This window comes from Mus caroli, chromosome 1 (genome assembly GCF_900094665.2).
Source record: "Mus caroli chromosome 1, CAROLI_EIJ_v1.1, whole genome shotgun sequence".
NCBI lineage: Eukaryota > Metazoa > Chordata > Mammalia > Rodentia > Muridae > Mus > Mus caroli.
This window is the reverse complement of record NC_034570.1, coordinates 110359521-110371560: the sequence shown is the minus strand read 5'-3', so window position 1 is coordinate 110371560 and position 12040 is coordinate 110359521. Positions and strand designations below refer to the sequence as shown.

Here is a 12040-nt window from a genome sequence, read left to right as displayed (position 1 = left end):
TGCGATGAGTGTTTTGCCTGTATATGTACCCTATATGTGCAGTGCCTGCAGTGGCCAGAAGAGGGCATCAGAACACTGGAACTGGAATTAAGGAATGTGAGCTCTTGACCACAGAGCCATCTCTTGAGTTCCCTAGTAAGTTTCTTTAGGTAACACAATAGGAATTTGGAGAAAACAAAAGGAGAAGCTTGTAAGAGTTTCTTATGTTGAAACACTTGTCTTTTCTCCATTTGTTTATTTACTTATAGATTAATTGATTGACAGGTTGATTGATTTTGTGTGTAGTGTATGCCTGTCAGTGAGTGTGGGTGTGTGCACCCTTGTGCTGCATCACATGTGTCTAGGTCAAAGGACAACTTGCTATGGTTCTTTCCTTCCACGGTATGATGGGTTTTGGGGACTCAGGCTTAGTGGCAAGTGCTTTTACTTGTTGAGCCACATTACTGACCCGGTCTGAAGATTATTTTAAGCAAAATATTTTTGAGACTCAGTGGATAAAAAAAGAAGCCCTTTAGCTAAGAGAGCAACTTCTGGGGAGATGGGGCTTCCTTAAGTCCCTTTGGGGAATGTTATGACATAAGGAACACTGGAAGAGGGGCTGGAGGTGCAGGCTCAGCACAGAGCTTACCTGCCTTTTATGAAGCTCTGGCTTCTACTTCCAACTCTGAATAAACCAACATCTAGGCAGCCATCGATACATGAGGCCCTCTCTGTCCCTACAAAAGGAGGAAGGCAATCAATGGCAAGATGGGTCTGAGGGTAAAGGCTATGGAGGTTAAGCTGAAGGCCTGAACTGGACCATAGAACCCAAATTGTGGAAGGTGAGGACCAACTCCAGCAGGCTGTCCTCTGGGGATGGCCTAGTTTTCTTTTCTGTTGCTATGATAAGACAAACCAAAACCAACTTGGGGGAGAAGCAAGATTTTGTTTCTTATAGGTTAAAATCCATCATCGAGAGAAACCAAGGCAAGAACTGAAGTAGAAACCATGCAGGACCACTGCTTATTGGCTTGTTCCCAGGCTCACACTTGACCACTTTTCTTATATAACTCAGGCCATCTGTCAAAGGATGTTGGCATCCACAGTGGGCTGAGCTCTCCTTCGTCAACCACCAATCAAGAAAACGCCCCAAAAGACACATCCCCAGGCCAATCTGATGGAGGCAACTCCTTGATTGAAGCTCCCTCTTCCTAAGTGTATCAGTTACCTTCCCGTGGCCATGATAAAACACGGTGATCAATGGAAATTATGGGGAAAGGAGTTTATTTTGGTATATAACTCCAGAGGAAGAGTCTATGATAGCAGAGAAGTCATGGCAGCAAATGGTAGCAGGAAGCTTGGGCAGGCAGCCGAGAGAGTTGAGAGAGCCCATCTTCTGTAAACACAAAGCCTCTACTTCCCAAGTTCTGGCATGCACAACTCACCCAGCACCTGAGTTACTTTTCTAATACTGTGGTGACACATCACCAGCAAGGCAACTTATAGAAGGAACAATCTATTTAGAACTTACATTTCAGAGAGTGAGTCCATGACACTCATGGTAGGGAGCATGGCAGCAGGTAGCAGGCAGCAGGCAGCAGGCAGCAGGCAGGCAGGCAGGGCACTGAGAGCTGAGAGCATATATCCTAACCCATAAGTAGCAGGAAGACAGAAAGCTGTCTGGTAATGGTATGGATTTTGATACCTCAAAGCCTTCCCTTAGTAATACATGTCCTCCAACAAGGCTCCACCTCCTAATTCTTCACAAACAGTTCCACCAACTGGGGACCACATACTCAAATACATCATCCCATATATGGGGGGCATTCTTATTTGAGCCATCACATCTGATTTATGTAGTACTGAAGTTAAATCCAGGAACTCACATTCTCAGTAAGCCCTCTACTTCTAGAGCTATATCCCCAGCCCAGGACCTGCTACTTGTGATGTCATCGAGTTCTTCTATTCCCTCTCTGATTTTCTGTTCTGTTAACACATATCTTTTATTGGTCTAATTTACAGACCCTCATACACAAAACAGAAGAAAAGTTGGAAAGGGTTTTCTCTTATTTCGTTTACTAGAAGATACGATGTAGAGTTGGCTATACCAACTGGAGAGATGGCGACATGGTTAAAAATACTTGCTGTTCTTGCAGAAGTCCCAGGTTCAATTTCTAGCACCCATGTATCAGCTTAAAACTGCAACTCCAGTTTCAGGGGATCTGATATCTTTTGGCTACCTCAGGCACCAGGCACATAGGTAGCATACTTGCATGTATTCAGGTGAAATACTTATTCACATAAAACAAAGTAATATTTTTGTTTCCTTGAGACCAGGTCTCATTATGTAGCTCTGGCTGCCCTGGCACTTATAAATAGAGTAGACTGACCTCTAACTCACAGAGATATTTCTGCTGATGTCTCCTGAGTGCTGTGATTAAAAGCATGGACCCACACACCTGCTGTACCTCCTAAAGCCATGGACCCTGCAACTTTTGTGCCTTGCTTGCTCTTCCTCCACAGTTCTCATCTTCTTTTTAAAATATTTATTTACTTTCATTTTGTTTTAGCTACATTGCTTGTGTTCATGTAACTATATATGCATATGTATGTATGTATGTATGCATATGTAATATGTGCCTGCCTGATGTGCATGGGGGCCAGAAGGAGTCAGATTTCTCTGATCCTGCACTTGCAGATAACCATGAGCTGCTACATGGGTTCTGGAAGCCTGAGTCCTCTGCAAGAGCAGGAAGTATTTTTACCACTGAGTCACCTAGTCAGCCCTGAGAAATCTCCTTTTAAAAAGATATTTGTGGGGCTGGAGAGATGGCTCAGCGGGTAAGAGCACTGACTGCTCCTCTGAAGGTCCTGAGTTCAAATCCCAGCAACCATATGGTGGCTCACAACCATCTTATTTTGTGTCCTAGGCTGGCCTGGAACTTGTGATGATCCTCTTGCCTCAATGTCCCAAGTTCTGGGAGGACAGGAGTGAGCTGCACACCTGGTATTTTCGTGCGATGTCTTAAACTGTGTGGACCCTGCATGCTCTGTCTACTCAGACTTTCAGTACCTCCTTGCAACTGTTTCTATGTAACCTCAATGGTTCTTACCTTTATCAATACTTAGCAGCAGGAAGGAAGAAAAGTGTTTCAAATCCATCTTTCCAGAAGCAGAATCATTCTAGGAAACCTTCTTGGAGAAATTGAGAAAAAAAATGTCAAGAACTCTAAAAACTAGGTTCTGCTTCAGGTGGTACCACCAGGAAATGATGGAAGCAAGCCCACTCTTCTATTCAGAAGTCATTGGACAGGAGGGCAGCCACAAACACATCTGGACCGGGGCCTGGAGAGAAGGTCAGTGGGCAGTGTTCGCTGTCCAAGCTTTAAGAGCTGAGTTCCCATGTCCAGAATCCATGGGGAAGTGGCTGTGATGACAAGAACTTCAAGTCTCCGAAGAAAGAAATCGAAAAAGATCTCAGAAGATGGAAAGATCTCCCATGCTCATGCATTGGCAGGATTAATATAGTCAAAATGGCCATCATGTTGAAAGCAATCTACAGACTCAATGCAATCTCCATCAAAATTCCAACTCAATTCCTCATAGAGTTAGAAAGAGCAATTTGCAAATTCATTTGGAATAACCAAAAACCCAGGAGAACGAAAACTATTCTCAACAATAAAAGAACTTCTGGGTGGGGGGGGAATCACCATCCCTGACCTCAAGCTGTACTACACAGCAATTTTGATAACAACTGCATCGTACTGGTACAGTGACAGACAGGAAGATCAATGAAATAGGATTGAAGATCCAGAAATGAACCCACACACCCATGGTTTCTTGATCTTTGACAAAGGAGCTAAAACCATCCAGTGGCTAAAAAGACAGCATTTTCAACAAATGGTGCTGGCTCCACTTGGGAAGAATGTAGAAGAATGCAAATCAATCCATTCTTATCTCCTTGTATAAAGATCAAGCCCAAGTGGATCAAGGAACTTCATATAAAACCAGATAAACTGAAACTTATAGAGGAGAAAGTGGGGAAGAGCCTCCAATATATGTGCACAGGAGAAAATTTCCTGAACAAAACATCAATGGCTTGTGCTATAAGATCAAGAATTGACAAATGGGACCACATAAAATTGCAAAGCATCTGTAAGGCAAAAGACATTGTTAATAGGACAAACAGGTTGGGAAAAGATCATTTCCAATCCTACATCCGATATAGGGTTATTATCCAATATGTATAAAGAACTCAAGAAATTAGACTCCAGAGAAACAAATAACCCTATTAAAAATGGGGTACAAAGCCAAACAAAGAATTCTCAACTGAGGAATACCGAATGGCTAAGATCAAAAACTCAGGTGACAGCAGGTGCTGGCGAGGATGTGGAGAAAGAGGAACACTCCTCCATTGCTGGTGGGATTGCAAGCTGGCACAACCACTCCAGAAATCAGTCTGGCAATTCCTCAGAAACTTGGACATAGTACTACCAGAGGATCAAGCAATACAACTCCTGGGCATATACCAAGAAGATGCTCCAACATGTAATAAGGTCACATGCTCCACTATGTTCATAGCAGCCTTATTTATAATAGCCAGAAATTGAAAAGAACCCAGATGTCCATCATCAGAGGAATAGATATAGAAAATGTGGTACATTTACACAATGGAGTAATACTCAGCTATTAAAAACAATTAATTTATGAAATTCTTATCCAAATAGATGGAACTAGAAAATATCATCCTGAGTGAGGTAACCTAACCCCAAAAGAACACACATAGTATGCACTCACTGATAAGTGGATATCAGCCCAAAAGTTCACAATATCCAAGATACAATTCACAGACCACATGAAGCTCAAGAAGAAGGAAGACCAAAGTATGGATGCTTTGGTCCTTCTTAGAAGGAGAAACAAAATACTCATGGGAGGAAATACTGAGACAAAGTGTATGGAGACAAAGTGTGTATCAGAGACTGAAGGAAAGGCCATCCAGAGGCATCCCCACCTGGGGATCCATCCCACATACAGTCTTCAAACCCAGACACTATTGTCGATGCCAAGAAGTGCATGCTGACAGGACCCTAATATAGCTGTCTCCTGAGAGCCAGAGCCTGAAAATACAGAGGCAGATGCTCACAGCCAACCATTGGAGGTGTTAGAGAAAGGTTTGAAGGAGCTGAAGGGGTTTGCAACCCCATAGGTAGAATAACAATATCAACCAACCAGAACCCCCAGAGCTCCCAGGGACTAAACCACCAACCAAGGAGTACACATGGAGGGACCCATGGCTCCAGCTGTATATGTAGCAGAGGATGGCCTTGTTGGGCATCAATGGGAGGAGAGGCCCTTGGTCCTGTGAAGGCTTGTTACCCCAGTGTAGGGGAATTCGAGGATAGGGAGGAAGAAGTGGGTGGGTGGGTTGGGAACCACCCTCATAGAAGCAGGGGGAGGGGGATAGGATGGGGGCTTTCCAGGGGGCAAACAGGGAATCAATCAGTTTAACATTTGAAATGTAAATAAAATATCCAATAAAAAATCACATATGAATAGAAAAAAATTCCTTTACCTATTTACCCAATTATGTAATGCCAAGGCTCAGAAGCCCTAGCTTGCAAATCTTCCCTATATAAACCCTAAGCCCAGATCGGCACATAGCTTTCCTATCTTGTTGCTCAGGGAGGATTTGGCCTGAGTCTGAACTTAGATAAAGACTGTCATGTGCTTACACTGGAGTTGTGGTCCCTGGTGGTCTTTGAGGGTCTTGCAAACTGGGCATAACAATAATGGACTAAACCCCTGAAACAGTAAGCCAGCCACAACGAAACGTTTTCCTTTATAAGAGTTGCCTTGATCATAGTGTCATTTCACAGCAATAGAAACCCTAACTAAGATAGTGTGAGAGAGAAAATATAAAAGTTAAAAAAAAATTAGGTCTCAGATGTGATGTCACATGTGTCCTATCCCAGAATTTGGGAAGCAGATCTCAGGATCAAGCAATACAACTCACACCAGCTTGGTCTACTTAGCAAATCCCAGACCAGCCAAGGGACAGATCAAGACCTTCTTTGTCTCAAAACATTTTGTTGTTTAGTTTTTCTATATAGTGTTTCCCTGTGTAGTCCTTACTGTCCTAAAAGTCACTCTATAACTAGGCTAGCCTTGAACTCAGAGATTTGCTTTTGACTCCTGAGTGCTGGGATAACATTTAAATAAAAAATAAACTTTGGTTTTGAAGTAGTGAATCTGCTCTCTATTGAGGTCTCTGTGTCCTGAGGCCTTGCATTACTGGATTCTCTTTGGGCAACAGCAGCAGGAAGATTGATAAGGTTCTGAGGGACAGAACCTTGTGGCTCAGGCTTGCAATCCCAATGCTTGGAAGGGGAAGACAGGAAGATCAGAAATTCAGGATCATCCCTACCTACATGGCAAGTTTGGAGCCATCTTGCCCTATGTGAGCCCTGAAAGAACCATAAAGAAGGGAGAAAGGAAGGAAGGGGAGTGAATAGGGAACAAGGAAGGAACCAGAGTCCCACAATACCCACTAGGGATACACCTCCAATGACAGGGCCTTAAGATCTCCTATTACGTCCCATCTCATAGTTTCCATTGCCTCCACTAGCTCCATGAGCTCAGGAGAATGACTTCAATAAACAGTCCTTCAGGGAAAATTCCAGACCCAAGTTTCAGCAGGGGTTCATGGTCAAACTGGTGTATGGCTGATGTAGACTGCTCCCAGACAGCAATGGTTCTGTTCAACTTTGAACACATGGCCTTGTGTGCTATTCTGGGCTGCCCTTGAACTCATGATCTTCTTGCTTCCCAAGTGCTGAGCTTACAAGCAGATGTAGCCCTCAAGCTTTGCTCTGTGAGGTTTGCTTTCTGTGTAGTGAGAGCAGTTATTATTTGCTCGTTAGCAAGGCTGTCCTGTGGATCCAAAAGTATGGCAATTTGGGGGTTTTAATCTAAGGTATCTTTGATTTTTTCACCATTCTATTGCTGCACCTAAGTGTTTTCATAATTGCTTTAACAAGCTCGGACCAATTGCAATGATTGAGATTATGTTTTTATAAATCTGGTCTACTTGGAAGTTCATTTTCTATTATTATTATTGTTATTATTATTATTTTGTTTTTTGAGACAGGTTTTTCTGTGTAAGAGCCCTGGCTGTCAAAGACTCATTTTGCAGATAATGATGGCCTGAGAAACTCAGAGATCTGCCTACTTCGGCCTCCTGAGTGCTGGGACTAAAGACGTGTGCCACCATAGCAGATTTGGGAATTTATTTTCTAAGTCAGTTGTTTTCTTTCCTTTGGTTCCAGACAGTGTAATGGTAGTATTTTAGTGTTTAAAGACATTTGCCTCCCAACCTGATGACCTGAGTGTGAACTCCAGGTTTCCCATGGTAGAAACAGGAAACTGTCTTCTATTGTCCTCTGATCTCCACATATGCCCGCCCATACAAACCAAACACACAGACAGTGAGTAAATAGGCATAATTGAAAAGTTAAGAATAGAGTTAATTTTGAAATAAACTTGTCATTTTTACATTTTATTTGTCAATCAGAGAAGAATTTTTTGAGAGTCCATTTGAGAGTGGATAGTACGATGCTCCTAACACCCACAAGCCACTCTTCCCAAATGCTGCTGGAGCCACTGTCCTTGTGTCTACCACATCCTGAACTTGGGATTTTGGAAACTTTCTCAAAAGGTACTTGAAAAAAAAATGGCAGCCATGGAAATTTGGTCAAGTGATGACTTAAAGCTGACCCTGGTGGTCCATGCTTGTCATCCCAGCATTGGGGAAGTGGAGGTGAAAGGAAATAAAAAACTTGAGACCTGTGATTCATGTAATGTATGTCGAATAGCCCAAAGAGTTGTTTGTGAGCTTTGAAACCTGGGGCTGAGAACATAGCAGAACAGGCCAGGACATGCCCGGGCAGGCCCATCGTTAAAACATTCCTGAGGCTGCTTAGCAATAAAGATAAAGAGAATGACATGCCAGACTGGCCCAGCACCTCCCTATCTCCCACCCTTCTGACCTAAGTTAAATGTTAACAGGTTGCTAATGTTTAAATGGACCAATCATGTGAAACCTCGCCAATTCCTTCCCCAGCCCCACCCCTTTTCTATAAAAATCCCTAGCTTCCAAGCCTCGGGTCGAATCCACTGTCTCGGTTCGATCCGGAGCTCTGCCATTAAACTACTTCGTGTTTTTACATCAAGATGGTCGTCTGTTCGTGATTCTTGGGTGCACTAGGAATTGGGAGTTGAGTGGGGGTTTCCCCACTAGGTTGTTTCATTGGCAGGAAGATCGGGAAGTTCATGGCTGTCCTTAGCTTCGTAATGAGTTAAACACTAGCCTAGTTAAAACCCTAATTAATGAAAAAACAAGGACGTGGCCACTTCAAGGTATGGTTGAGAAGGGTTTATTGTAGATATGAAGCTGACAACAAGAGGAGAGAGAGGTGGGAGAGTGAGAGAGGAACAGAAGAGGAGGTGCAGGGACTGGGAGATGAAGAGAGTGTGTAGCCTCATGTTTTTTTTAATAGGGAGGAGAAAGTAGGGGAAGAGAAGCTGAAGCCCAGGCCCTGGGAGGGAGAGGTTTGGGGTAGGGGGCTGGTGAGAAGTGCTGGGAGGAGCCAAAGGTTCTGAGATGTGTTTCTTTGAGATCTAACATATTCTTTACCAAAACAAAACAGAAGAACACAAAAGAAGGGATTGGCTATAGGAATAGAAAAGCTTTAAGATCAAAAGAAGCCCTTCTCCCATGCTCCAGCAAGGTATCTAAATTCTAAATTCCAGTGAAAGGTAAAGGGCACTTACAATATTCCTTCCAAAAAAAAAAAAAAAAAAACCCACAAGCCTGGCAGTGGTGACACATGCCTTTAATCCCAGCACTTGGGAGGCTGAGGCAGGCAGGTTTCTGAGTTTGAGGCCAGCCTGGTCTACAGAGTGAGTTCCAGTACAGCCAGGGCTACACAGAGAAACCCTTTCTCGACTCCCCACCCCCAAAAGAATATTCCTTACTAAGTTATGAGGCAACTGGGTCCAGAACATGATCAAAAACAGTTCCTGTAGAAGTGGGTGTCTTGGCTAGTTCCTGCTCCTTCAAAGAAGAATGGTTCTTTTGAAGTTAAAATAGATTTTCTGGGCTGGGGGAAGAGTATGAGACTGTCCATCAAAGATTACACATTTATTTAATTGGTGTGTGTGTGTGTGTGAGTGTAGTGTGTGTGCTTGAAGAGGACAACTTGTGGGAGTTGGTTCTTTCCTTCCATCAGACTGTCAGTCTTGGTGACAAACCTTTAACTGCGAAACCTTGTCAACCTCTCCCTTTCAATGGTTAAGAGCCCTCAAGCCACTACAGAAGATACTCTTTCAAAGAAATAACAGGAAAAACTTCATCCAAGCTCATTCTGAAAGTGTACTCGGTGATCAGGTGAAGAAGGGAGCTACAAGGTGAACTCTGGCCTCTTCAAGACTGCTCAAGACCAGAGAGATCTTCAACAAACTCATTGGGAGGATAGTTGTGAGGCAGATCATGTACAAGGACTTCAAAGCCCTGAAGCACTTTCACAGCTGAAGTGTAGTCCTTGGTTGAAGGTTACACTAACACGCTTTTCTTTCTTTCTTTTTTTTTTTTGAAAGATTTATTTATTTTATGCATATGAGCACACTGCATTTCAGACACACCAGAAGACGGCATTAGTTCCCATTATGGATGGTTGAGAGCCACCATGTGGTTGCTGGGAATTGAACTCAGGACCTCTGGAAGAGCAGTCGATGCTCTTAACCGCTGAGCCATCTCTCCAGACCCGAAGATAATATTTTTTATTCATTAGTATTTATTTAGATTATAGTCTTTTATTGTTTTTCGTTTATCGGATTACATTCTCTCGCCATTCTTTCCCATTCAGTTTATGCATGGTCTTTGTTGAGCAGACAGAAGTATGACTTTCCTCCCTTGCTTGAAGCACACAGATAATTTGGATAAGCAAACCACGCCACTCGCTGGCCCCGCCTTCTATGAGCCAAGTGTCCCTAAGCACCCCCCCCCCCCCCACTGTTTTCCTAGATGCCTATCTGCGAATCCCCACCTCCTTAACTAGAGCTGCCTATCAGCCGGCCTACGGCCACGTGCCGCTGAAGCCCCTACGTAGGGCTGTTTCCGGAGATGCCTACGTGCGGGATGCAGGCGAGGCACCGCCCTTAGTCCTGCCGTCGGGATTCCCGGCAAGAGCGCGGCACGGGACTGTGCGCCCGGCGCTTCAGGCATTGCGGCGGGCAGCCCGGGCTCCGGTGCGCCGCGGGTGTGGGAAGACCCCGGCGCCAGCCTTGGCGCAAGGGCTGGTGGACGCGGCAGTGGCGACGGCGACGGGCGTTGCGAGCGAGTCCGCTTCTTGTTTGTGGGTCGTACTTCTTCGGCGGTGCTCCGGTGCTGACTGATTGTAGGGCAGCCGGCGCCATGTCTGTGAGCGAGATCTTCGTGGAGCTGCAGGGCTTTTTGGCTGCCGAGCAGGACATCCGAGAGGCGAGCCCCCTTCCTCCCCATCTCCTTTTTTTCTTTTCCTAGCCAGGCTGGGCCAATTGGCCCGGTCCTGCTCGGTCTCGTTTTCAGGCCCGATGGGTTTAGGTTAGGCCGCCTCTTGGTTCCGGATTCGACTTCTCAGCGTCATGTACCTCTTAGAATATCACCTTTACTAGTTCAGTATTCCAGTCCCAGGCTCGGTTAATGCCCGTGGCTAACCAGCACATCTTTTCTATATTGGCTGCTGGTATTTTTTTTTTTTTTAATAGCACTTGCGGTCTTTCTTTAAGCAAAAAGCTCGCCTGTAGCTTCTCATCCCACATAAAAGATTAAAAAAAATCTAGATTCTCCTGTGGCTCACAAGGTCTCTTTCCCCGCTCTCCTTTTATTTACACTCGTTACTGTGTGTGTGTTCAAGTTAACTTTTTATTCGTCTAGTGCTCCAGATATTGCTCTGTCTGAGGACTCTTGGTTGTATTATCTGCTTTTGCTGGAATTAGTTTATTTTCTGCTCTCTGACTGTTTTCCTTTTGCGCGTGAGACAGGATCTTGATGTGTAGCCCTGGGTGACCTCGAACTTGAACCTCTAGCCTTCAGCGTTTTCAGTGCTGAAATTAACAAGTGCAAAATTTATAGTCCTTATCTTGACTGCTTTTCTGTTAGCTCCTAAAATCGTGAGAAATTGAAAAAAAAACCCATTTATCCATTCTATTTATTAAATTGCTAGAAGGAATTGCTTGTGTCTTTGATGTTTGCATAATGCCCATAACTAAATGTGCTCAGAGAATGTGTGCAAAATGAATGAATGAAAATCAGTCACCACTTGTATTTAAGTTTTTGTTCTATAGAGAACATTTACATTGTCAGGTATTCATTTATATAGTGTCTCAGTTGGGTTCTTGAGCAGGTGGCTATTTTTCTTTCATGGCTACTTGAAGAATATGAGGCTTTTTAGCAGCTCCTTGAGTTGTGACAAGAAGAAATTACTGGAAGAGTTTGGGTTCACACCTGAAGAATCCCTTCTTGGGAAAGTCAGAGAGCTGTGACTGAATGTGAGGGTGTGGTAGCATGTTTGTAGGAGACTCTGCTGAAAATTACACTGACTTTATCTGGCTTTTGTTTTTAATTCTCTCTAGGAAATACGAAAAGTTGTACAGAGTTTGGAACAAACTGCTCGAGAGATTTTGACCCTACTTCAAGGGGTCCACCAGGGTACTGGATTTCAGGACAGTAAGTTTTTTTTGCTTTGATGTTTGAAAAAATTTTCAACATATTACTCTTAAGTCACGTTCCATAAAAAGGACATACTGAGTACGCTTTTGTCATTTATTGTGAGGAATGTTTATTATGCTTTTATTTATTATTTTTTATTGTGAGTGAAAATTGGAGAATAGGGGTTTGGTCATTTTGAGGATTTACGATATTCTTGATATTTTGGTTGCTTTTCCATGTGTGTATAGTGTGGTTTCAATAGGAATGTTGTTTTGCTATGATAGTCTATTGTGTGTGTGTGTGTGTGTGTGTGTG

At 43.7% G+C, this 12040-nt stretch overlaps 1 protein-coding gene across 1 annotated transcript in view; it reads left to right on the top strand.

The window, feature by feature from the left end:
• Nucleotides 1-9784: 9784 nt before the first annotated feature.
• Tsn (translin) overlaps nt 9785-12040 on the top strand; it is a 12932-nt gene continuing 10676 nt past the window's right edge. The window contains exons 1-2 of the mRNA XM_021170625.1: nt 9785-10516; nt 11650-11743. Of these exons, the coding sequence (XP_021026284.1) occupies nt 10451-10516; nt 11650-11743 (160 nt within the window). The 5' untranslated portion in view covers nt 9785-10450. The remainder of the gene's footprint in view (nt 10517-11649; nt 11744-12040) is intronic.